The 27012-nt window shown below is 49.2% G+C and overlaps 1 protein-coding gene across 1 annotated transcript; it reads left to right on the forward strand.

The window, feature by feature from the left end:
- The first annotated feature begins 2653 nt into the window (after nucleotides 1-2653).
- Nucleotides 2654-26260, forward strand: LOC131204653 (protein jagged-1-like). Its single transcript, XM_058196137.1, has 13 exons — nucleotides 2654-2902; nucleotides 6322-6624; nucleotides 11494-11557; nucleotides 14665-14919; nucleotides 15575-15635; nucleotides 16827-16957; nucleotides 19353-19472; nucleotides 20461-20595; nucleotides 21263-21376; nucleotides 22299-22345; nucleotides 22568-22744; nucleotides 23548-23677; nucleotides 24902-26260. The coding sequence occupies exons 1-13, from the start codon at nucleotides 2807-2809 to the stop codon at nucleotides 25270-25272; spliced, it is 2004 nt and encodes a 667-aa protein (XP_058052120.1). The 5' UTR covers nucleotides 2654-2806; the 3' UTR covers nucleotides 25273-26260.
- The last annotated feature ends 752 nt before the right edge of the window (nucleotides 26261-27012 follow it).

Genomic DNA, 27012 nt, shown 5'->3' on the forward strand with positions numbered 1-27012 from the left:
ATCTGACTCCAGCCTCCCTTCACTTTACAGAGCCTGGAAGGTTCTAAAAGCAAGGATTGTTCGCAAAGTTTATTTTTTCAACACCGTTGCGGCTGTGAGTGGTCACTAAACGAGGCAGTCACCAAACGAGGACTGGCTATATAAAAGACGGGGGAGAACCAAAGCCTGTTACAGAATCCCCAAGACTTTGAGTGTATATAAGAGTACTAATTTGAATTAAAAAGGGGGGGAAACCCCAATTTTCTTTTGAAGTAAGAGAAAACTTGTAGATACAGGAAGTCCTCGACTTACAACCCTTCATTTAGGAATTGTTCAAAGTTACAACGGCACTGAAAAAAGTGATTCGTGATGGTTTTTTGGTTACAATCTCTGTAGCATCCCCATGATCACGCGATCAAAATTCAGACACTTGGCAACTGACTCATACTTACGACCGTGGCATGATCCCCTTTTGCGACCTCCTGACAAGCAAAGTCAACGGGAAAGCCAGATTCGCTTAACTACCGGGTCATTAACTTACCAACTGGCGGTGATTCACTTAACAACTGTCTTAACATGGGGTGAAAGCTCCCTTAACAAATGTCCTCCCCTAACAACAGAAAGGTGGGGTTCACTTTTGGTCCTACGTCGAGGACTTAACCTGTGCAGGCAAATATTTTGGGCTTCTCCCCTTTTATTTTTATTTTCTGGGGAGGGGGGGCAGCCCAGAAGGATGCCTCAATAGAGCATCCTTTGTTGTGGAAGGAAGCCTTTGCTCACATCGGAGTGGAAACTAGGTGAAACTTTGGGGTGAAAAACAGGGATCGGCTTGCCCAGACAGAGCCAGGAATGCTTTTGCTCAGATCCGGCCGCAGGCTGGTCTCTTGTTTATTCCTGAGCCGCTGGGATGGCACAGGGGGGGAGGGGGGGCGGGTGCCATTGGCAAGCCTCAGGAACATCACTCCTTTCTCGGGTGGGCAGGGAAGGGGGCTGCTCCAAGCCCTCAAGGGGGTCGGTCTCCGCTCCGTTCAGTTCCCCCTTTTTCCTTTCGGGCCGCTGCAGATGGGAATTTCTCTCTGGTCTTCTCCTCCTCCTCCTCCTCCTAGTCCAGAAATCTCACTCGAGCATCATCTGCCTCGGAGACGCATCTCTGGTGGAACTGGTTTCCCAGCCAGGATTTTTTTTCCACAGGGACATGCCAACCCTTTCCCCCCCAATTTTCGCTTGGGAAAAAAAAACAACCCTCCCACGCCATGGGGCACTTCTCCTCCGAAAGTTTTAAGGAGAAGAAAGTTTGAGGTTTTTCTCCCATCCTTGCCTGCCTGGTTTTCTTTCCTATCCAGAAATGGCTTACCGGGATTTTCCCAGCCAGCTAAGAGTTAATTAAACTGGGGGGGGGGGGCTTCAAAAAGACCTTCCTCTTTGTTTTGGCAGAAGGGGGGCACACACAGTTTTTTTTCCCCAGAAGCAAAAGCCCATTGAATCCCACCCGCCTCCTTTACCCCCCATAACAAAGGGGCTTTATGTGGGCTGCAGAAAGTGGAGCAGCTCCAGGGCTGCCTGGTGGGCCTAAAACAAACAGAGAAGAGCTCGTCCTGGGGGTGGGTTTTGGGAAAAGTGGGGGTCGGACATGGCCCTGTTGGGATGAGCTCCTCTCTCTCTTTGTAAGATGACAAAGGACTCACTTTCCAGGGGACCAAACATTTCCCGTGGAAGCAGCGTATCTAGAATTTCCTTGATTTTTATTTTATTTTTGCCGATTCCCAAGTTTGGAAAAAAAAAGAAAGGAGAAAAAAAAAAAAACCCTGGAGGATGACTGATTTTCTTCCCGGAAAAATCCATTTTCAGGAGAATGTGCTCCAAATCTCTCCAAAAACAATCCCAACCCCATGGCACTTTGCTAATTTTTGCCACAAAAAAATAAATAAATATAAAAAGTTTTAAAGTTGATGGACTGGGCTTGGAGAACATAGGTAGTCGGGTGGGGGGGAGGGAAATACATGTAGTTGACTTACAACCTTTTGTTAATTGTCCATTGAAAGTTAAAGGGCACTGAAAAGGTGACCTACGACCATTTTTCATGCTTATGACCTTTGCAGCCTTCGGTGGTCACGTGATCAAAATTCAGCCGCTCAGCACCTGGCTTCTATTTAGTGTCCCTGGGTTATCTTGTGATCCCCTTTTGTGATCTTCTGGCAATTCACTTAACAACCGGATTCACTTAACAACCGGGTTATTACTAATTTAACAACTGCAGTGACTCCCTTAGCAATGGTGGCAGAGAAAAGTCACAAAACGGGGCGAAACTCACTCCGACCCATTTCTCACTGATGGGACAGAAAGCTCGGCCTCGGCTGTGGTCGTACGTCGAGGACTACCTATGCTTGAAGCAGCCAGGTGTTTTATTTCATGCTTTAATTTATCTACCTGAAGGAGGGGGGGGGGACTCTGCCAGGCTCCCTGGGGCACCCAGAGGAATCCAGCCCGGCCCCTGCCATCGTTGGAAGGACGCAGCCCCCGCTGCCCGCAGCCCCGCCGGAGGGGGACGATGGGAGTTGTCGTCCCACTCCCACCCCTTCTTCTCCAGGAGCCTGCCAAGCAGGGAGAGGCCGACGGCCCCCGCACGTGCTCCCGGCCGGGGTTGGGCGGGCGAGGCTGGCGGAGGGAGGGGGGCACCGGCCCCGCCTCCCGCGGCTGGCAGCCTGGCAGAGCCGCAGCGCCCGTCCCGTCGAGCAGCCGCCGCCCCGCTTTATGCCCCGCGATCGGGCGGCCCAGGAGGGCTGCCTCGCCGGCTCCGGCCAGGAGGAGGGCTCGCCCGGCCGCCCCCATGAGGCTGCGCCCCCGCGCCCCGGGGATGCTGCGCTGCGCCCCGCCGGCGATGCTGCTGTTGCTGCTGCTGCTGCTGCTCCATGCGCGGCTCCAGGTGAGCGAGCATCCCTCGGCCCGGGACTCCCGGTCCCATGGTCCGCAGCCCGCCGGTGCAAAGCCAGGCACCCCCTCCCCGAATGAGCTGCCTTTCCCTGCAGCCGGGAGATGCGCGGCGCAGCTGGAGCGCCCGAGGGCGACGCTTTGGAGACCCGGAAAGTTTCCCCAGCTGGGCAGCCGATGCCCGTTTCTCGCCTCTTTGACACGCGATTTTAACTACTACTCGTTTACTCCCCGGAGTTCATGCTTTAATTTATCTACCTGAGGGAAGTGAGGGAGGGGGGAAGTCCGGGGTCCCCCCAAGGAGTGGAGGGGGGGACCTCTGCCAGGCTCCCTTCTTCTCCCTCCGACCCCTCCCCGCGTAACTCCTCAGAAGTTCTGGGGCAGCGGAACGACCCTCTTCGTGGAAACCGGGTTTGCTTGGCGGGGCTCGGCTAAAAGAGGGTAACTGGCAGTTTGCCGGGATGCCAGTCCGGACTTGGGCGGGTTTGGACCCCGCCAGAAAGTGAAAGGCCGGCCAGGCTCTGCTTCTGCCCCAAGGGACGGCGGAGGGGAGGGGGGGGGATTTTAGATTAATTCGGGATTTGAACTAGACTGTGTGCTGTTTCTCTGTATCATATAAGATATGTGGGTATGTGCATAATTGTGTATTTATTTATTTTGTCATGTTTAGGTAGTGTATACTGAGGGTGGAGACCCTTTGAGAGCTGTATGCAGTGAAATTTCATTTTAATGTCTGCCAATTTATGTAGGTTCAAAGTGACCATAAAGCAAGCTAGCTTGCTTGCTTGCTTGCTTGCTTGCTTGCTTGCTTGCTTGCTTTCCTTCCTTCCTTCCTTCCTTCCTTCCTTCCTTCTTTCTTTCTTCTTTCCTTTCCTTCTTTCGTTCCTTCCTTCCTTCCTTCCTTCTTTCCTTCCTTCCTTCCTTCCTTCCTTCCTTCCTTCCTTCCTTCCTTCTTTCTTTCTTTCTTATTCTATCTATCTATCTATCTATCTATCTATCTATCTATCTATCTATCTATCTATCTATCTATCTATCTATCCTGTGAATGCAGCCACTGAGTAGCTCGTGGTTTCCATGCTGGGCAGACTCGAAATTCTCCGAGTTTGCTTGCTCTGGCTCCAGAAAGATTTTTATTTTATTTTATTTATTACGATCTTGCTGCTCTTTCAGTACGAAGCCATGGCTGCTCCTCCAAACTCTTGCATTCCCCCCAAGATCAACCCTAAAATGGAAGAGACCCTCCGGGGATATCATGATTAAACAGCTGTGAGACAGAGAACCTGGGGCAGACCTGCAATTTGCCATGGTTGGGATGCAGCCCCGCCTGCCTTCTAGCTGTGTGTGCGGGGGTCTTTTTTCCAGGGGCCTTGGACCTTGGACTCCTTAGGCCCCCGTAAACAGGGGCCCCTAGAGCAGGGATCTCCAACCTTGGTCCCTTTAAGACTTGTGGACTTCAACTCCCAGAGTTCCTCAGCCAGCTTTGCTTAAAGGGACCAAGGTTGGAGACCCCTGGACTAGATGACCTCCAAGCTTTGCTGGCTGAGGGACTCTGGGAGTTGAAGTCCACAAGTCTTAAAGGGACCAAGGTTGGAGACCCCTGCCCTAGAGACCCAGTTTCCTCCCCACCTCCAAAAAAGCAGGAGTTTTACAGCTGTACTGAAACTCAATGACCTCCCATCTTTCTCCCTGGGGGGGCAGGAAGGTGTGGCCCTCGCTTAGTTTCTGAGCCCAAGCAAGCATGCAGCGGGAGGGGGGGTGGGGTGAGGTGGCCGGTCAGCAGCTGATGTGCCCCACCCCAGGAACAGCTGTTTTTTCAAACATTGGTGGGGGGGAGCCACTCACCTCAGGAGATAAGGATGCTCTCGGGACCCTAATATTCAAACTCCTTGAGAGCTTCACAAGTTGGGCTTAAAGTAGGGGTGTCCGACCGAGGCCACTGTAAGACTTGTGGACTTCAACGCCCAGAATTCCCCAGCCAGCAGTTTCTTTGTGTTTTCTTCTCCCTTTTCTCGTTAATTCCCTTCTGTCTCTCTTCCTCTCTCTCCTTCCCTTTCTCTTTCTGTTTTCTGCTTTCTTTGTTTCTCCTTTTCCTCATTCCCTTCTCCCTCCCTCCCTTCTCCTTCCTCCATCTCTTTCTTCTTTTTTGCTTTTTATTGTCTTTATTTTTAAGTATTCTTTTTCCTCGCATGCAGTTCTAAGTCACTTTGGAATGGATCAGCATAAAAATCTTAGTAATCAATCAATCATCTAATAAATAAATTCTGGGCAAGAAGCCACCGGAAGACTTCAGCTGACATTATTCTAATTTGTCTGCTTAATTGTTTTACCTGTAACCTTCTAATTGTTTTACTCTCCTATTGATGATGTTGTAAGCCACTTGATCATGAGATAGGAAGCCTATAAATTTAATGAATAAATTTACAATAAATAAATATATTTTAATAAATAAGTTAACAAATTTCAATAATTTGTTTAATAAATTTTAATAAACAAATTTAATAGATAAATTCAATAAATCTTAATAGATAAATTTCAATAAGTAAATTTAATAGAACTGCAGAAAAAACAATGGCTACCCACCTGCCTTCCATTGAGGACCTATATACTGCATGAGTAGAAAGAGGGCTGTGAAAATATTTACAGATCCCTCACATCCTGGACACAAACTGTTTCAACTCCTACCCTCAAAATGATGCTACAGAGCACTGCACACCAGAACAACTAGGCACAAGAACAGTTTTTTTCCCCCCGAATGCCATCACTCTGCTAAAAAATAATTCCCTCAACACTGTCAAACTATTTACTAAATCTGCACTACGATTAATCTTCTCATCGTTCCCATCACCCATCTCCTCCCACTTATGACTGTAACCTTGTTGCTGGTACCCTTAAGATTTTTATTGACTGTTTCCTAATACGATTTGATTGCTTATTTGTTCCCTATGGCTATCATTAAGTGTTGTACCTTATGATTCTTGATGAAGGTATCTTTTCTTTTATGTACACTGAGGGCATATGCACCAAGACAAATTCCTTGTGTGTCCAAACACCCTTGGCCAATAAAGAATTCTATTCTATTCTGTTCTGTTCTGTTCTGTTCTATTCTGTTCTATTCTGTGAACTCAATCAATACATAAATTTTAATACATTAATAAATGAATTCAATCAATCAGTAAATTTAATAAATAAATAAATAAATTTAATAAATAAAACGCATTTCCAACCGTGGTGACGAGTAAGAAGTGAGCCATGCCTCTTTCCTAAAGAGAAGGCACGGCTTCTTGATGGTGATCACACCGGAGGTGAGTTTGACGGGGGTGGGCGCCAGGTTGGAGATGGAGATTCTCCTCCGGTGGTCCTTCGCCTCTCGTGCCGTTCACCAGCTCATCGTCGTCTCTGCTCTGCCCCTTTCAGGTCTCGGGGGCCACGGGCGTGGTTGAACTGCAGGTCTCCTTGGTGCAGAACGAGAAGGGGGTCCTGGCGGATGGACGGTGCTGCCGCGGAGGGCGAGAGCCGCCGTGCCCTGTGGCCGAGCCTTGCCGCACCTTCTTCAGGGTCTGCCTCAAGGAATACCAGCTGCGGGCACAGCCAGGGGGGCCTTGCGTGCTGGGGGCCGCCAGCACTCCTGTTTTGGGGGGCAATGTCTTCTCGGCTCCCCTCCAGAAGCTCTCGGACCGGGATGGGACCATGGTCATCCCTTTCGACTTTGCCTGGCCGGTAAGAGGCTTATTTTTATCTTTTTATCCTAGCAGAAGCGTTAAATATAAGGTTCTCACAACTCTAGGTCTGGCCACACCCAGGGCTGCCGAGATTACAGGTAGTCCTTGACATACGACCACAATGATGCCCAAACTTTCTGTTGCTAAGTGAATCAGTTGTAAAATTCAGGGAATCCCTGCAATTGTTCAGTTAGCAACAAGGTTGTTAAGAGAATCTGGCTATCCCAAAAGGGGATCGTGTGACCCCGGGACGCGTCATAAATACATGCCGGTTGCCAAGTCAAAATTTTGATCACGCGACCATTACAACAGTCATAAGTCCCTTCTTTTCAGTGACTGTGTAACTTTGAACGGTCACTAAACGAATGGTTGTAAGTCGAGAATTAGCTTTAGCAGGTTGCGTGAATGAAGCTAGGAGGCACCTGTTGGACGGGATCCAGTTTTGGAACCGCTTTGCAAATTTTTCCAGCTGGATCTACAACCGGGGGGGGGGGGGAAGCTCTGGGACTGCTGAATTTGTCCCTCGGATGGGGCACCAGGCTGACAAACCCTTGAAAAAGTTTGAGATCCTTGATCCTTCTCCTTATCAGGCAGATTTCTCCCCCAGGATCTCCAGAAATCTATCCCTGCGGTTGGATCTTTCTGCCAAAGAACCGGGAGAGATCTGAAGGAGAAAGGGCATGCCGTTGTATTAATGCCAATTTGCAAGATTTAGGGTTTCACAGCATTGCTCGTTGCGTCTCAGAGCTCTGTGGATTCTGGAAGAAGACATACTATGGCCCCTGTTTGGACTGCTTGTCGAAAACCACCCAAATTCTGATCTCGTAAGCGTGGCGGTTCTGCTGCAGCGCTTGTCAGGGTGAGGACCGGTTGCATAAGTCACTTTTTCCAGCTCCGTCGTCACTTCGGTCTCTAAACGAACGGTTTCAAGTCGAGGCATCTGCCTGTTAGAGGCATCTCTGCGAAATCTGGAAGAAGGGGTGACTCACTTAGCAACCGGCTTGATTAGCAGTGGAAATTCTGGTTCCAACTGTGGTCGTATGTCGAGAATTACCTGTAAAGCTGCAACCCCAGAAAGCCCCAAATTATCCAGGTTGAGAAACGTTGAACCGGAACTTGCAAATTGGAAAAAGCAATGGAGGATATCTGTAGAGATTCTCAGGCATCCAGGTCACGGTTGTCCCAAAGGGATTTTTTTTTTTTTTATTTGAATTTATATCCTGCCCTTCTCCGAAGACTCAGGGTGGCTTACACTGTGTCAAGCAATAGTCTTCATCCATTTGTACATTATATACAAAGTCAACTTATTGCCCCAAACAATCTGGGTCCTCATTTTACCTACCGTATATACTCGAATATAAGCCGATCCGAGTATAAGCCGAGGTCCCCAATTTTACCCCAAAAAACTGGGGTAAACTGGGGACTCGAGTATAAGCCGAGGGAGGGAAATGAGGCAGCTACCGGTCAGGGAAAGCCTCCCTCCCTCAGCCGAGAAGGCTGGCGGCTCCCCCGCCCCGCCCTCTCACTGCACCAGCAGGGCTTCCCCGCGCTAATGCAAAAGCCCGCCAAGTTTGCACCATCCGGTATAATGTGAAAAAAAGAAGAAAAAAAAAACTCGAGTATAAGCCGTATATACTCGAGTATAAGCCGAGGGGACGTTTTTCAGCACAAAAAACATGCTGAAAAACTCGGCTTATACTCGAGTATATACGGTACCTTATAAAGGATGGAAGGCTGAGTCAACCTTGGGCCTGGTGGGACTAGAACCTGCAGTAATTGCAAGCAGCTGCTGTTAATAACAGACTGTCTTACCAGTCTGAGCCACCAGAGGCCCCAAAAGGCAACCGGACTTTTTCAAAAGGCAACCGGACTTTCTGGTTTGTTTTCTTTTGAAGACATTTCCCTTCTCATCCAAGAAGCTTCTTCAGCTCTGACTGGATGGTGGGGAATGGAAGGATTTATATTCCTTGCGGACAGCTGGTCATTTGCTATAGCTATAAAATTTGTGGATGAACACCCTTTGAATGGTGTGGGAGTAGGAATGGATTCCCAGAGGAAGAAAAATTGCAGACTACAGGAATCATTTGCACCACTCAGGTGATCCTGAGGACACACATAAACCTCCGTGGCCTCAATGACCCACTAAAAAGGATGCAAATGACCAGCTGTCTGCATGGAATATAAATCCTTCCATTCCCCAACCATCCAGTCAGAGCTAAAGAAGCTTCTTGGATGAGAAGCGAAACATCTTCAAAGAAAAAACAAGAAAAGTCCAGTTGCCTTCTGAAGCAAAGCACTTTTGGGACAACAGAGAAGGTACAGAAATTAATTTTGCAGCCACTTTGTGCATGGACAGCCTTGTCCGATTTGTCACTCAAGCAGGACTCAAATCTGTTCTGGTTTGCCCAAGGGAAAATATGACACAATACACCAATACTGGTTCTGTGGGCGTGGCCTGGTGGGCGTGGTGTGGCTTGGTGGGCGTGGCAGGGGAAGGATACTGCAAAATCTCCATTCCTTCCCCACTCCAGGGGAAGGATATTGCAAAAATCTCCATTCCCATCCCACTCTGGCGCCAGCCAGAGGTGGTATTTTCCGGTTCTCTGAACTACTCAAAATTTCTGCTACCAGTTCTCCAAATAGCTCAAATTGTCTGCTACCAGTTCTCCAGAACCTGCTGGATTTAACCCCTGCAATACAGCGCAGGTCCCCCCATCTCCCCCCCCTATCATAGCTTCTCTGGCAGAATATCTTGGTCTCCCTCTGCCAAAAAAACCAATTTAAACATCGTCTCCGTTTTCCATCCCTCGCTATAGCAGGGGTCTCCAACCTTGTCAACTTTAAGACTTGTGGACTTCAACTCCCAGAATTCTGGGAGTTGAAGTCCACAAGTCTTAAAATTGCCAAGGTTGCAGAGCCCTGCTCTAGAGCCCAAACAGGGTCTGCATTTGGCAACTCGCATTTTTCACCGAGGTAGTTCTGGATCTCTTGGCCGATTCCCTCAGAATTTCCAATTCAGTTTTTCTGAAAAAGCCAGATTGTCTGGCTCTCAAATGTCTTGCCCACTAAATTGCCCTCCGACATTGTGTTCAAATCAATTTTGTGCAGTTGACTCTGGGCTGGAATTGGGGTGTGGGAGACAAACAACAGAGAAGAGACAGAAAAGAAGGACTAGGAGGGACATGATAGGAGTATTCCAGTATTTGAGGGGCTGCCACAAAGAGGAGGGGGGTCAACTTATTTTCCAAAGCACCAGAAGGAAGGACAAGAAGACAAGAAACAAGGCATGGAAACTAATCAGGGAGACCTGGAATTAAGGAGAAACTTCCTAACAGTGAGGACAATTAACCAGTGCAACAGCTTGCCACCAGAAATTGTGGGTGTTCCATCATTGGAGATTTTAAAGAAGAGATTGGGCAGCCATTTGTCTGAAAAGGTATAGGGTCTCCTGCTTGAGCAGGGGGTTGGACTAGAAGACCTCCGAGGTCCCTTCCGTGGAGCTGTGGTGGCGCAGGGGTTATAATGCGGCACTGCAGGCAAACTCTGCCCACTGCTAGGAGTTCGATCCTGACCGGTTCAAGGTTGGCTCAGCCTTCCATCCTTCTGAGTTAGATAAAATGAGGACCCAGATTGTTGGGGGCAATAGACTGTTCGGAGAGACCCTCAAGATACCTTCCTCTGTCCTACACACACACACACGTTGATGCTGCTTGGATCGGGACATCTGTGGGAGAATGAGATAGTTGGCGTATAAATTTAATGAATAAATTTAATGAATAAAGGAAAGGTACTGGAAATAAGCCAGCTGCAGGGTGCCCTCTCAAGCTGCCTTATGAACTGGACCTTTGTAGGTCCTGAGTGGCATAAGATGGCTGCCCACCCATTGCATGTCCCACAATGCCCTGACGAAGCACAGCGCTGGGGTTGTGGGAAATTCCTTGCTCAACCACTAGGAAAACGGAGCAGCACCTGCCGCGTGCTAAGAAAAGTTTGGTTCGCTCGGTGGGTTGAGCCAATACGGCCAACGTGGTTAGCTTGTGCTTCGGAAAGTTGCACAAAACCTGGATAATTGCGGGCAATGGAGCAAACTTGTTTAGTCAGGGACACGGGGCTGGGAGCGTTCAAAAGATACCCCCAGAGCTGCAGGTTGTGTGAAATGAATCATTGGTCTCCCTGGAAAAGGGACAATCAGGCCTTTCCTTGTGAGGCTTCAGGTGTAGCCTGTTTTTCTTACTTTTGGTGGCCTCCCATTTTGATGCTCTGTATCCCCCATCCTTATCCAATTTAGCCTTTGACAGACCTGGGTCTTGTAGTTGTAGGCCTCTAAGGATGCCATGGAGGCTGTACTCGTACCTGCTAATCCTCCTTCCCTCCCTTTGGCTGTGGATGAGGGTCTCCGGCACTGTTTTTCAACCTTGGTAACTTTAAGACCTGTGGACTTCCAACTCCCAGAATGGCGGGGGAATTCTGGGAATTGAAGTCCACCCAACTCAAAGTTGCCAAGGTTTTGGGGTGCTTTGAGGAACCCTAACAGACTAAGCTGAGAAGCTGACTGATCTGCCTTTAGTTGGTGCTCCAGATATTGTGGGATTAAACCCGAGGCGTTTATCACTATCTTTCCTTATCTTGGCCACAATCATTCTACTTTTTTTCCCTCTTGCATTATTATTATTTAATTAATTAATTTTTCTGCATCCAGTTCAGCTGAGTGGAAGTCCGGCTTTGATATGGTAAAAAATTTGTTCTCATTCATTCGGTTTTTTCATAGAACTGGGAGAGTTGGGTGGAGGGGGAGGGTGGTGCTACACAGGTTTCCAGATGTTCAGGCCGGGAACGCATTGGTCAGCTTCTGCCTTGTCCCTTCTAGCGCTCGTACTCGCTGGTTCTGGAGGCCTGGGATGCTGTCAATGCCAGTGATGTCACCAGCCCAGGTAAGGAGTCCTTTTTCTGGATACAGGTGGTGGGTGCAGGGTAGGAAGGGGTGGGATGTTCAGACACACCTGGATTTTGTGTTCCACTTCTGGAACCTGTATGTGCCTCCTCTGGGTACCGAGATCAAGTCGAAAGAGCAAAGCAGGTGTCAGCATTCGTGCCCGCAGCCGTTCAGAGAGCCATTTGGCATGCCATATATATATATGTATATATATATATATATATATATATATATATATATATATATATATATATATATATATATATATATATATATATATATATATTTGTTTTCTGAGGTTTTCACGGGTGTTTGTATATAGGTCTTTGGTTGTTCGGGTTTTCTCCCGTGTAAGATTGGAAGTGTCTTGGCGACGTTTCGACGAAGTCTCATTCGTCATCTTCAGGCTTCAGCTTCGTGCTTCTGGGAGCAATGTGTGATCGCAGCTGTTTCTTCCTTTTAACTGCTAGTGGGGGTTTGAACTGATTGGGTGGGAGCTTGGCTGTGCTCTGATTGGATGGGGGTTTTTCTGTCCACACAGGATGTCACCACCGCACATCCACCCAGAAAGCAGACCCAAACCCACACTGATCATGAAGCACGACCAAGGACCAGAAGCCAGACCGCAGCTGCAACATTAGCCATTTCAAACCCCTCCAATCCATTCATGCAGCAGACTGACACCCACTATGAAGATGTAGCACGACCACAAAGCCAAACAACAGCTATGCAGCTCACCAGCTCAAATCCCCCTGCAGCACAGACTAGACTGAGCACAACCAAGCCCCCACCAACACAGGACACACCCCCAGCCAATCAGAGCACAGAAAAAACCCCATCCAATCAGAGCACAGCCAAGCTCCCACCCAATCAGTTCAAACCCCCACTAGCAGTTAAAAGGAAGAAACAGCTGCGATCACACATTGCTCCCAGAAGCACGAAGCTGAAGCCTGAAGATGACGAATGAGACTTCGTCGAAACGTCGCCAAGACACTTCCAATCTTACATGGGAGAAAACCCGAACAACCAAAGACCTATATATATATATATATATATATATATATATATATTTCATTGGAAAGTGGCTAAACTAGTTGTTAACCGTGTAGGAAAGATTGAAAGAAAATAATGTTGTAGCTCTGGGCTTTTACTTCTTCTTTCAGCTACATTCCTGATCGCTGAGCCCTGAACTAGTCACTAGCCTCTGGCCTGTAAAAACTGGAACTTCCATGGAGAGTGGCACTCTACCTCTAAAGTAGCAGTTCCAGGAATAAGCAGGAAGAGGGGCCTCATTTATGGATTTCCAGGGGCAGGGGCAAGGGCAGCTGCAGGGGTATGACATGGGTGGATAAATGAGTTTAAATTTTCACCCCTGTTGCTGTGGCAGGCAGTGTGCCAGCCTCGTTGTGGACTAGTAATTTGTGCTCCTTTCCAGCTCTGCCCCGGGGCACTCAAGGATGAACAAAATGCTTGGGACTATTGATACTGTAGAGTTTATTGTAGTAGAATGTATTGTGATATAAAATACAGGTGAAAATGAAAATGGGGAAAAAGGGACGGGGTCAGTGGTGAGATCCTACCGGTTTAACAACTGGTTCGAGGATTGCGGGCTTTGCACACGCGCAACGCCAGAGGGGCGCTACGTGCGCCTGTGCTCAACTGAACAAAAAAATCACTTTCCGCGTTAGTGCTAGGGAAATAAAACAGCTGAGGTGTGGGAATGCTGCGCTAATCAGCTGCGAAGATAAAGTAAAGTGTAGGGGCGGAGCCAGCTGATCATCGGAGCTACCGGTTCATCCGAACCGGTTTGAACAGTAGAATCTCATCCCTGGAAGAGGTGCAGGATAAGAAGAAACAAAGTAAAACAATGCAGTGATTTTTTTTTTTACTTTATTCGGTGCAGTAAAACACAAAATACAGATCCAACCTCAGCTTTTTGCTTTACGTTTCCAGTCAATAGAAGCCGCTTCTATAATAACCAAGTTAATCTAGTCCTCCAAAACCTAAAATCAAAAATTAATTTTGTTTTCTGTCTCGAGCGTAAAGTCCAGAAGTGATTTCCAAAGGCAAACAAAACTAGATAAGTCCTCCTCTTTAATTAAACAATTAACTCTGCCCTCTCTGCCAACGCCATCGCTTTTACCATCCATTGTGGGAGTGGACAGCGCTTCCCGTTTTGGCCCGTATAAAATTCTCGCAGTTGTCAACCTAGAGGATAACCAAGTTCCAAATTTCAGACCATCGATGAACATTTTGAATTGGATTGAATATGTCAGTTTTGTAACTCTTGAGGTCCTTGGTGATCTCTGAGCTTGGCTTGCAGATGTTTCATGACTCAACTTGGTAATAATCGGTGCTAGAAGGGAGTGGGTTTTTGGAGGGGAAGAGGAGGGGAGGAGAAGGAGAAGGAGAAGGAGAAGGAGAAGGAGAAGGAGAAAGAGGACTGTGGGGTCCTTAGTGCTCTCTGAACTTGTTGGTTTTCTTGAAGATGTTTCATGACCAAACTAGGGAACATCATGAGTGCTAGAAGGGATGGAGGATTGCAGAGGGGGGGGGGAGGAGGAGGAGGAGGAGGAGGAGGAGGAGGAGGAGGAGACTGTGAGATTCTTGATGATCTTTGAGCTTGGTGGTTTTCTTGCAGACATTTCATGACCCAGCTGAGGTGTTGTGATATTTTTTTGCCTTTTTTTGTTTGTTTCCTTTTTAATTGTCTCTTTTGAAAGTCGGGTAAACATTGTTAATCTCTGTGTGCCCGTTGATGGCTGATTCTTCTGAATGCCGACCTTCCAGAAATCCCCTAGTGTTCTTGAACTTAACTGGTTTAGGATGCTCACAGCTTCCCAGTTGAAGCTATGGTGACCTTTGTCCGTGTGTCGTGTAATTAAGCTCTTCTATTTTCTGACTGCTCGTCGGTGTTCATGGATGCGCTCTGCAGACCTTCTGTCTCGTAGTGACTGTTGCAGTCCTCACACTGTATGTTGCAGATGCCTCCCGCTTTTTCCTCCTGGGGCTGCTGGGTCTCTGGGTTTTGTGCCTCCCACCAGATGTGGGGTGTTGATTGAGAACAGCACTTTCCACTTTCGTCTTCCTCCCCTTCCTTGGCAGGCTCAGGGCAGCTGATCGAGCGGGTGACCCGTTCGGGCATGGTGAACCCAGGTGAAGGCTGGCAGCATTTAAGGCATCACGGGCGCAGCACCCTGCTGGAGTGCCGGCTGCGAGTGCGCTGCCACGAGCACTACTATGGGCCCTCGTGCAACCTGCTCTGCAGGCCCCGTGATGACTTCTTCGGGCACCACAGCTGCGACGCGGCCGGGAACAAGGTCTGTCTCGACGGCTGGACGGGAAACAAGTGCCAGCGGGGTATGTCCAAGGCTGGCGGGCTGGCGCGGGGCAGGGCAGGGTGAGAAAAAAGGGGTCTACAAAAGGGCAGGCTGTCCCATGGCTGTGGTTGTCCTGCCCCAATTCCTCCCCCCCACAGAATGTGTCTTGGAAGGGTGTCAAAAAAGCCAAGAGAGACACAAGTAAAGAAAAATTTGTGGACATTTTCCTACGGGGGAGGGAAACAGACAAACAAATCAAAATGATGGGCGTAGCTGCTTCCGCAAAGCCCACCTGTATTTCTGTGTGTCACCTGTGTGCTAAAAAGGGGGTGGGACTTTGTCACATGTTCCCAGCTGTCATCTTGACTTTTTTTGACACCCATCTGGGGGATGTCCCTATGTCCATTGTCCTGTGGGGTCTCCAGGTTGGGTGTCCCCCCCTCTGCGTCCTTTCAGTCCTTCCCTCCAATACCAAAGCAAGGACATTCGTCACTGGTGCAAATCCGTCGGCCGAATCCCTTTCCCTTCGCACCCTCCTTGCCAGCCCTTTGAGGTAGGCCAGGTCCCGAACCACCGTACCTGAATGATCATTCTGGTGCGCCCACCAAGAAGGGGGCAGCAGCCTTGTCCTTTCAGCAGCTTTCAAGACCCAGTCCGGAGCCTCGCCTGACGTTGCAACTTGTGCTCTCTTGCAGCCGTTTGTCGCCAAGGGTGCCACAAAACGCACGGGTTTTGCGTGGAACCTGGGGAATGCAGGTGAGACGCAAGCAGGTGGGGGGGGGGTTTGTGACCCTTCGGCCTCCCCTCAAGCCCTCCCTCAGCCAGCAACGATGAAACAGGGGTCCAGCATGTCCTCACATCCTGGTCAGCTGCTGGTTTAGTCTGTCGTACTCCTGCCGCACAATCGGGCGAGAAAAACATGCGCTTCCCTCCAGTGGAAAGTGGACACAAGGGGCGACCACGATGTTATCCAATGGGGGTTGAACCCCCCTTGGAGGTTGTCCAGACAAGAAGCACCGTTTATGGGGACCAAGTCCCTCTTTTTTGTAAGCTCACATTTGCAGCTGAATCTTGCCATCTGAATGGGGCCGGTTTAGCTCAGGCTGGTAAGGCCTGTTATTAAGAACACAAAGCCTGCAATTACTGCAGGCTCGAGTCCCACCAGGCCCAAGGTTGACTCAGCCTTCCATCCTTTATAAGGTAGGTAAAATGAGGACCCAGATTGTTGGGGGGGCAATAAGTTGACTTTGTAAAAATATACAAATAGAATGAGACTATTGCCTTATACACTGTAAGCCGCCCTGAGTCTTCGGAGAAGGGCGGGGTATAAATGTAAACAAAAAAAAAAAAATGGGCTTATCGGAAACGTTTTCTCCCCTGACTTTCTGGGCTGGGATGCCAGGCCCTGTTGCCTGACTGTTGTCTTGGTAGAGTCTCCAACCTTGGCAACTTTAAGACTTCAACTCCCAGAATTCCCCAGACGGAGAGAGGTTGTTCCGAGGACTGGAGTGGTTTTGTGTGCTGCCTGCATCCCACGGATGGGGCTTAGCTTGTTTGTGCAGACAGGGTTTCGGGCATGCCACGGCCCCGGTGCCGGTCCACGGAAGAGGGCTTGTGGGGACCCTGCCCTAAGGGATCAGATCAGTAGTGGGTTTCAATTTTTTTTACTACCGGCTCTATGGGTGTGGCTTGGAGGGCGTGGCTTGGTGGGCATGGCAGGGGAAGGATACTGTAAAATCTCCATTCCCACCCCACTCCAGGGGAAGGATACTGCAAAAATCCCAATTGATGGGGGCGGGGCCAGTCAGAATTTCTGCTACCAGTTCTCCAGAACTGGTCAGAACCTGCTGAAACCCACCTATGGATCAGATGGGGGCAGATCTGACCTAGCCGCTCCCCCTCCTCAGTTTCAAGGCCACTCAGTTTCAACCCCCCTTCCCTTCTCAGGTGCCATTACGGCTGGGCGGGCCCCCACTGTGACCGGTGCCTTCTCTTCCCCGGTTGCGTCCACGGGAGCTGCACCCGGCCCTGGAAGTGCGACTGCGAGACCAACTGGGGTGGCCTTCTCTGCGACAAGGGTGAGCCCCTCCCCCCTCGGCCCTGCTCAGTGGGCCCTTGTGTTGAGATGGGGAGAAAGGGGGCAGCGGAGACCCTCCCCCAACAGGCAGAAATTCTTAGCAATTCCTTCTAGAGATAGCCCTCTGCTTTACAAAAGTTCATTTAGTGACCGTTCAAAGTTACGACGGCATTGAAAAACGGGAAGCCAGATTCACTTAACAACCGTGTGACTAACTTAACAACTGCAGTGATTCACTTAGCAACAGTGGCCAGAAAGGTCATAAAATGGGACAAAACTCACTTAATAAATGTCGCACTTAGCAACAGAAATTTGGGGCACCGTTGTGGTCGTAAGATGAGGATTCCCTGTATTTTACAAACATTCAACATGGTGGTCTCCAATTCCAGATAGCCCTCGACTTACGGCCACAATTGGGGTGGGGAAAATTAGTTGTTACGTGGTGAGGTCATTAAGTGGGACATCACACGACTGCACCCCGATTTTGACAACCTTTTTGCTGCGGTCATTAAGTGAGACCGGGATGGATGACCTTCCATGCCGGCTTGCTGGTTGGAAGGTGCCAGATGGAGGTCATATGACTGTAGGGATACTGCAGTGGTCATAAGTGTGAGGACTAGTTATCAATCACCTCTTTTGAGCGCCACTGTAAATTCAAACCGCCATGAAACAAATGGCCCTAAATCAAGGACTCCCTGTAAACCAGTTTCAAATCATGATTTGTGTCGCTGCCCTTTTCTTTACTATTGCAATGATGGCTACTTTTTCTTGCACCAAAGTAGGAGGAGCCAAAGACCCCCAACTCATTTTCGTTCCTCTTCCCCTCCTTCAAGAGGAGACCACCCCCCCAGCTGGCTGGCTGGATCAAGGGGGGTGAAAGTTCACATTCAGACCTCTAGAGGGCGCTAGCTTGGAATGTTTTTTTTCCCAATCAATGTTTGCTATCCTTGCTAAAATAATTAACAGATGAACACAGATACTCCTTGATTTATGAGCACAAAGGGGACAGGAATTTCCGTCGCTAAGCAAGGTGGTTATTAAGAGAATTGCACCCAATTTTATCGCCTTTGTTGCCACAGGGGTTAAATCACTACAATTGTTAAGAGAATTGTGTGGTCATTATTTTATTTATTTATTTATTTATTTATTTATTTATTTATTTATTTATTAAATTTTTATACCGCCCTTCTCCCGAAGGACTCAGGGCGGTGTACAGCCAAAGATAAAACACAATACATATACAATTAAAACCAACAATTAAAACCTAGCAAATTTCAAAAGGCTGATAATTAAAAGTTTAAATTTAAAATTATAAAAAATTTAAAAAACCCAATAAAAACCCCAATTTAAGATTATAACTATAAAAACCATTATGCCAGTCCCGCTTGAATAAATAAATAATTTAATAATTATCCCGCTTGAATAAATAAATAATTAAGCGAATCCGGCTTCTCGCATCAACTTTGCTTGTCCAGAGTCAGCTGGGAGGGTCACCAATGGTGATCATGGGACCCCAGGACGTTGCAACCGACATAAGTACACGTCAGTTGCCAAGTGGCCGAATTTTGAACGTGTGACTCTGGGGAAGCTGGAGCGGTTGTAAGTGCGAGGATCGATTGTAAGTCATTTTTTTCACCTGTGACATCAACTGGCTACTAAATGAATGGTCGATAAGTCGAGGACTCCCTCAAGACGCCTACCAGGGTCTATTGAAGCTAATACAGTTGGTCCTTGACTTACAACTGTTCATTTAGTGATGGTTCAAAGTTAACAACGCCACTGGAAGAAGTGACTTACGACCATTTTTCACACTTACGTCCATTGCAGCATCCCCATGGTCACGTGATCAAAATTCAGACGCTTGGCAAGGGGTTCCTTTTTATGACGGTTGCATGTCCTGAGATCACGTGATCCGCTTTTGCGACCTTCAGACAAACAAAGTCGATGAGGAGATCAGGTTCCCTTAACAACCATGTCACTCACTGAGCAACTGCAGGGATTCCCTTAACAAACGTAGCAAAAGACAAAAAAAGTCGTAAAATGAGGGGAAGCAAATGTCTCACTTAACAACATAAATTCTGGGCTCGATTGTGGCCATGTCGAGGACTACCTGTAATTGCTTTCCAATTAATCATCTTGAGCATTTTTTTTTCCTTTCAAAAAATGGAATGAAGGGAAGCTGGTATAGTTTTGACAAGCAGGTCTTTGGTGGTCCATTTTTTTTCCACCAACTTCGGAGAAGGTTGTGCCGACATCCATGGTAGCATCTAAGCCAGAAGCTGGCAGGGAGATCGATAACCCAAGAGGTGCCTATTCTGGAGGCTTGATCCAGACGAAATGGGGCCACCTTGGACCAGATCCCCAAAAATCCTTTCCTCTTTTTCCTTCTTGCTCAGATCTGAATTATTGTGGATCTCACCGGCCGTGCCAGAATGGGGGCACCTGTGCCAACAAGGAACCAAATGAATATGAATGCTTCTGCCCGGGAGGATTCGGTGGGCGCAACTGCGAGAATGGTGAGCAGAGACGGCCAGCCGGGGGTGACAAAAGAAGCAGGATCTGAGGGTGGGGGGGGGGGTCTTTCCAGACCCCCTTGGCATTCTGCAGAGACTAGGGACAGAGGGAAGGGACCAGCGATGGGCATTCTTGGTAGGATCTGTTCTCTCTGTGGTCAATTAGAGAAGAGGGTTTTACGGGCAGCGCTGGGAAACTCACTTCCAATTCTTGCATGATCGAAAACTTGAATGAGTTAATTGAGTTGAGCTATATAGCACGGATGATGTTACCTAGCTGGGTCATGAAATGCCTGCAAGAAAACAACGAAACTCAGAGAGCAGCCGCACAGTTGTTGTCCTCCTTCTCCTCCTCCTCTTCTCTGCAAAACCTCCACCTAGCTAGCACTGATGATGTTCCCTAGTTGGGTCATGAAATGCCTGCAAGAAAACAACCCCTAAGTCCTCTTCTTTTCCATCCTCCTTTCTGCAACCCCCCCTCTCTTTTAGCACTGATGAGGTTGCCTAGGTGGGTCATGAGACGTCTACAAGAAAACTACCAAGCTCAAAGAGTACCTGGGACCCCACAGTCCTTCTCCTCCCAAACCCCCCTCCTTTCTGGCAGCGATGATGTTACCTAGCTGGATAATGTCTGCCAACCAAGCTCAGAAAGTACCAAGGACTCTACAATCCTCCTCCCCCCGCCCCGCCCCTCCTCCTCCTCCCAATCCCCCTTAATTTCTAGCACTGATGATGTTCCTTAGTTGGGTCATGAAACATCTGAAGAAAACCACCAAGCTCAAATAAATTGGGAAGTGGGGAATTTCAGCCCCCTTCTTAATCCTAGTGCCCTTCCAGCTACACAACCAGCCATGATCTCCAGGGAGGACTTGTTTGCTCTCGAATGCCTGATCGTGGCTAATGCGCATTCTTCGGTCCTCCTCTGTCACTTGTGATGCGCTCATTTGCACAATTGCCTTCTTGACCACCTCTGGCTGTCTTCTTTTCCCAGCCCTCCTTCCTCTGCCTACTTCCAGCCCGCCCTGCCCTTCGGAGCTTTGTGCCAACGGTGGGAGCTGCCATCCAACCCCATCCGGACCGCAGTGTGTTTGTCCACTCGGGTGGCGTGGAAAGGCATGCCGGGACGGTATGTGGTTGCCAGCACGTGGTAGGGTAGCTTTCCGGAGACGGATCAGAGAACTGGAGGGGAAACGAAGGTTCCAATTTTACAAATACAAATTCATACTTTCCCATCTAGGCTGCCTTAAAAGCAACATCGAATCTGTGGCACCTTAAAGCAGAGGTCTCTAAACATGGCGACTTTAAGACGGGTGGACTTCAACTCCCAGAATTCCCCAGCCAGCTGGCTGGGGAATTCTGGGAGTTGAAGTCCACCCATCTTAAAGTCACCATGTTTGGAGACCCCTGCCTTACAGCTTAACAAAATGGACAAAGTGCATATGTCTACAACAATTTTTTCTATGCAGATAATCCTCCTTTAGTGACCACAATTGGGATCGGCAACTTAGTCATTAAGTGAAGCAGTTCCTAAGGCGCAAGATTTGAATGCATTTTAGAGATTGGGTTATTCTTTTTTTAAAAAAATACTTGATTATGGCAACTGGGAAGATTGTTTGTTTGTTTAGAAAAACGGTGGGCATTGGGTTTCAGGGCTTTGCCAGCTGCAAGCTTCCATATCCAGGAGCAGTGTACCTGTGAATGCTAACAACCGACGGAGGGGGAGGCAGGAAGAAGTCGGGTGGATTTAAAGGCACCTGCCAGAGAGCTCTTTCTCCTTCTGTTCTTCCTTCCAGATGTGAATGAATGCCACAGAAAGCCATGTCTTCACGCTCGGGCATGTAGAAACCTTGCGGGGAGCTATTTTTGCGACTGTTTGCCAGGCTGGACGGGTACAAACTGCAGCATCAGTAAGAGATTAATTCTGGAATTGCAAGAAGGGGAAACGAAGGGACACAGATGGGTCATTCAGAAAAACTGGACCTCCAAGGCCGTTGTATCAGAACTACATTTCCCAGCACCCTTCACGACCAGCTGTGGTGTCTGGGGTAGCTGGGAGCTGTAGTTCCCCATAGGTTCCCTGCCCTCTGGGATCTTTTTAAGCAAAGTCCCTTTAACCTTGGCAACTTGAAGATGTGTGAACTTCAACTCCCAGAATTCCTGGCATGCTTTAAGATGGGTGGAATTCAACTCCCAGAATTCCCCAGTTGGCATGCTTTAAGACGGGGTCTCCAACCTTGGCAACTTTAAGCCTGGAGGGGAATTCTGGGAGTTGAAGTCCTCCAGGCTTAAAGTTGCCAAGGTTGGAGACCCCTGCTTTCAGATGGGTGGACTTCCATTCCCAGAAATCTCCAGCCAGAATGCTTTAAGATGTCTGAACTTCAACTCCCAGAATTCCCCAGCTAATGATAAAGTTAAGATATCAGTTAAGATAAATGCACTTCAACTCCCAGAATTCCCAAACTAGCATGCTTTAAGATGGGTGGACTTCAACTCCCAGAATTCCCCAGTCAGCAAGGCTTGGAAGTTGAATTGAAGTTCACCCATCTTAAAGTTGCCAGGTTTGGGAAACAAGGTTCTTAAACAAAATGGATGAAAATTGGAGAGACCCGGTGTCAAATCTAGGCCAACCTACCTCCCAGGGTTGTTGTAGCAGGTAAAGATTGGAGGAAGAGGGTGCTGCGTTCATAGCCTCAAGTCCCAAAAGAAACCTAGAACTCCTCATGGCAAATGCGAGGCCTAACCAGTCTAATAACCGGTTCTTTCATTGCAGCTTTTCAGGTTCTTTTGAATCAATAATCTTTTTTTTTTTTAAATCCTCTTTCTGCACAGGAATGAATTTGTGCCAAATGAGATGTCAGAACGGAGGCACGTGTCAGGTGTGTGTGTGTGTCTGTGTGTAAAAACCTGCAATCTTAGGATAATTAAAGATGATTACAGTTGTGTATCTTGCTTTTCCCTCTCGTAAAATGGGGCAAAATTCATTTAACAAATTCCTCACTTAGCAACAGAAATTTGAGGCTCAGTTGTGGTCGTAAGTGGAGGACTGCCTCTTCTCGTTGCCTTGACCTCCCCCGCTCTTTTTGCCCCTTCTCCCACAGATGGAGGCTGACAGGCAGACCTGCTTGTGCCAACCAGGGTACACGGGTGCCGAGTGCGAGACTGAGCAGAGGTCCTGCCGAGATGCCCCCTGCCTGCATGGCGGGCAGTGCCAGCAGGCGGAAAACCAGACCTTCTTTTGCAGATGCCCTCTGGGCGTTAGCGGCAAGTGGTGCGAGGTAATTGAAGCCAGGCTGGGATTTCTGCAGGGTGGAAACTCCGCGAAATCCCAGGGATTGTACGGCCACGCTGGGGGAGGGTCCTTTATTTATTTATTTGTATGCTGCTTGCATTATTCTTACAAATAACTTAAGTGGAGAACACACCCTACTTAATAATCCTTTCTCCTTCTATTTCCCCCACAACAACAACCCTGGGAGGTGGGTTGGGCTGAGTGGGAAGGATTAGCCCAAAGTCACCCAGTTAGGCAGGACTAGAACTCCCAGTCTCCTAGTGATTGGTCCAAAGTCACCCAGCTGGCTTTCATGCCTAAGGTGGAACTAGAACTCACTGTCTCCTGATTGTTGGTCCGAAGTCAGCTAGCCAGCTTTAATGCCTAAGGCGGGACTAGAACTCCCAGTCTCCTGGTGATTGGCCCAAAGTCATCTTTCACGCCAAAGGTGAGACTAGAACTCACCATCTCCTGGTGTGATTGGCCAAAACTCGCTCAGCCGGCTTTTCTGCCTAAGGCAGGACTAGAACTCACTGCCTCTTGGTTTCTAGCCTGGTGCCTCCTCCACTTAGAGTCTTAAACCAAACTGGCTGGTGAATTTCCTTGGTGGCAGGGCTGAATGACGTTTCCCCATGGAGACCAGTGGGCCTTCCCCATGCCCCATAATGCACAGACATTTGGAGTGGAGAGGGCAGGAAGAGTAAAACAATACACATCCCTCCACCCCAAATTTTTCACAGATAATCTCTTGACTATGCCCCCTGCCACTCTTTCTCCTGGCCACCCCTCCCCTTCGACTTTCTCCTGCAGGTCTCTGCCAATCTATGCTCTGCGAATCCTTGCCCCAAAGGTGCCATCTGCCAAGATGGAGGAGGAGGAAGATATACCTGCCTGTGCCCTGAAGGTGCCACCTGTCAGACCCTGCAAGACCCCTGCTTGGGTGAGGGATGCAAAGGTGGGTCCGGGGTCTTCCCAACTGAAAGCACTTTGCAGGTGGTTGAAGGTTGCAGCTTTGACAGGTCTGGGCATTAATGCTGATCTTTTAAGACAGTGTTTCTCAACTAGTAGAAGGGAGATGGGTGGACTTCAATTCTTAGAAACCCCCAGCCAGCAGAGGAGAATTCTGGGGCTTGAAGTCCACCTATCACCCAGGGACCAAGGGAGAGCAATTCTCCAATAGAAGACATCTCTAGTCTAGTGCCAATCTGTATGACCCTGTTGTGTCTTGTCCGCTCTCACAGCAGCCGGGGCCTTCTTATCTGCTCCCGAACACGGAGGAATGTATGTCTCCCAGCCCCAGCCCTGGCTCCATGCCCAGACAGGCTGAGGAGGGGGCACCTCCCGGCCCCAGCCCTGGCTCCATGCCCAGGCAAACGGAGCAGTAGACCCCTCCCCCTCCTCCACAGCATGTGAGCCTGAGGAGGGTTTACTTCCAACTGCTGATTGGAGTGACCCTCGCATCAGAAGACTGGATAGGCGGAGGTAACAGAAGGAAGGGAGGGGCAGGCCTGGATAAGTGCTGAGTCATGGAGCCACACCCCATGGCCTATATAAAGGATCTGCTTTCTGGCAGTCTCTGAGTCAGGCAAAGTCGAACTTATCTTGCTGAAGTCACTTTCTGGTCTCCTGCCTGCTCTGAGGACTTTGCTAGGACTTTGGGCAGAGCTGCAGAGGCAAGCCTGATTCGGATTTCCCGGACCCGGCCGTCAGCGGAGGAGTGGGACACGACAGACCCCCTACCCACCCAAATTTATTTCGGCAAACCCTTAAAATCTGGCTCTTCTCCCTAATCTTAGAGGTTTGCTTGTACCCCTTTCGAGATGCTGGGTTTGACGATGGCGGCTGCTGTTCCAGTCATAATTTTTTTGGGCAGGGTCTCTTTTTAGTAGCTGGGTGGGATAGGTTGCCCAGAGTCAGGATAGAATTGGGTAAAAAGAAATGAAAATTTATCTTCATGAAAAGAAGGACCAGGCGAGACATGATAGCAGTGTTCCAATATCTCAGGGGTTGCCAAAAAGAAGTGGGAATCAAACTAGTCTCCCTTCCAGCTCTGTTATTCTATGATTCTGTCAGGGTCTCCTGCCTGAGCAGGGGGTTGGACTACAAGACCTCCGAGGTCCCTTCCAACTCTGTTATTTTGTTTTTCAAATATGTTTCCCTTTAGGAGAGACCAACGTCGGCCTCCTGTCGGCCGTCCTCTTGCCGGTTCTCCTCCTCGCCGGTGGGGTCCCTGTTTTGGTGCTGCTCCTGTTGCTTTGCCTTCAACGCCGCTTTCTGCCGAGAGCCCCCGGTCGAACGGAGCCTCCCGCCAACAACAGCCTGCGGTCAGACGCCGTCCATCTCATCCGCAACATCACCCGCAAGGAGGCCGAGCGAGGGCCGGGTGCGGCTGACAGCATGGCCAAGACGGCAGGACTGCCCGCTGGGTTGCCTCCTCCTTCTCCCAGGCTCTCCAAGGTGGACATCTCTAACCAGCAGAGGGCCAAACTCAACCAGTTGCACGTCGGCCCGGTTTTAGCGAGGCCGCCTCTCTGACAAGAAGGGGAAGGCGGAGGAGTGGTGGGCCTTCTCTTACGGACAAGGGAACCCTGGTTCCCGTCTTCTTTATGGTCCTCTCCGAAAGCAGCCATGGTCCGAGAACAGACAGGACTCACCTGCAAGGCTTCCTATCTCCCCAGGCAGATGTACCACTGGGCTAGCGGCCGGGCTGTCTGCAGTGTGGGAGGGTCTCTGGGCTGCCCAACGGCTGCTCGGACGACAGGGTGTCCCCAAAGAAGCAGCGTTTGCAAGAGCAAATAATCATCTTTGGAAATCATTTGAACAGGCACACATCTGGCCATCGATGGGCTACAACATCTGCCAAGCGATATCCCCCACCCCCACCCCAAATGGGATAACCAGGTGGGGAGGGCACCCCCATAACCCTGGACCACTCCCACTTAAGATCCGGTGGCTTTCTTCCCGCATCCCAGGCGGCAAACTTGGGGCCGTGATTTGGAGTGGCTGGGGAGCATGGTGGGTTGTAGTCCAGTCCAGCGAGAGGGTGCCTGGGAGCGGTGTGGGTGAGATAGCCCCCGCTTCTCTTTTCTGCAGAAAGAAAGCCCTCGGGCAGACGGAATGTAACTTGCATTGTAATATATACTGTAATATTCTGGTTCTTTTTGCCGGTGGTATTTTGATTCAAACGTCCCGTGTTTGGCGAAAGAATTGTGAGGAGAATATTTTATGGCTGCCATTTTGTTCACCACTGCAAATTTTGGGGGTGGGGGAGTGTTGCATGAGGCTTTGCCAAAGAGCTGTGTTGCCCCCCCCCCCCCGGCCACAATTTTGATCTGGGTAGTGGATTAATGCATTTTTTGAAATTTCCGTAATCTACTGAGACCAACTCAAGCGGGGCCGTTTTAAGCTGGGTAGGACGTCAACTCCCAGAGTTCCCCGGCCAACAATCCTAAATCCTAACCTGGTTTGTTTTGGCATCAGAGGTAAAGGTGATCCTCGACTAAACCAGGAATCTCCAACCTTGGCAGCTTTAAGCCTGGAGGACTTCAACTCCCAGAATCCCCCAGCCAGCAAAGCTGGCTGGGAGATTCTGGGAGTTGAAGTCCACCAGGCTTAAAGTTCCCAAGGTTGGAGACCCCTGGACTAAACAGTTCACTTAGTGCCCATTCAGAATCACAAATGCATAGCTGTTGCAGCATCCCCAACAGTCACCCGATCAAAATTCAGAGGCTCGTATTTATGATGGTCACAGCGTCCCCAGGGGGGGTGTCCTGTGATTTCCCCTTTTGCGACCAGCAGAATCAATGGGGAAGCCAGATTCACATAACAACCGTGTGAGTAACTTTTAACAACCGCAGGGACTCACGTGACCGAAGTGGCAAGAAAGGTTTTAAAATGGCCCCAACTTATCAAATGTCTGGCTTAGCGGCGGAAATTTTGGTCTCGATGGTGGTCGTTAAGTCGAGGATGACCTGTATGGTTATCTTGGCTGAGAGCGGGCACAGCAAGATGTTTCTGGCTCTGCCTGCTTGGCAGCTACATTTTATGGGCTCCTTGAGGGCACCTTGGCATCTCGGGACCCGCACTTCTGGAGAGATTTGAGGCTGGCAGAAGGATCCCCGTCGTTCTTCCCAGCAGGCGAAACCTCCGGAGGCTCTTCGGCTCACCTGTTCCTCCCCTCACCTGTTCTGCTCCCTCTTCGCCCACTTCCTTCGCCACCGTGGCTGGTGCCAGCCAACCGCCACGGAGGGGGAGAAGACAGGCTGCGGCCTGCCT

This window comes from Ahaetulla prasina, chromosome 10 (genome assembly GCF_028640845.1).
Source record: "Ahaetulla prasina isolate Xishuangbanna chromosome 10, ASM2864084v1, whole genome shotgun sequence".
In the NCBI taxonomy this organism is placed as follows: domain Eukaryota; kingdom Metazoa; phylum Chordata; class Lepidosauria; order Squamata; family Colubridae; genus Ahaetulla; species Ahaetulla prasina.

Coding starts and splice junctions, on each gene's coding strand:
- LOC131204653 (XM_058196137.1), top strand. CDS start 2,807: ATGAGGCTGCGCCCCCGCGCCCCGGGGATGCTGCGCTGCGCCCCGCCG. Junction 20,596..21,262: donor TGGAAAGGCATGCCGGGACG/GTATGTGGTTGC, acceptor TCTTCCTTCCAG/ATGTGAATGAATGCCACAGA. Junction 21,377..22,298: donor GGGTACAAACTGCAGCATCA/GTAAGAGATTAA, acceptor CTTTCTGCACAG/GAATGAATTTGTGCCAAATG.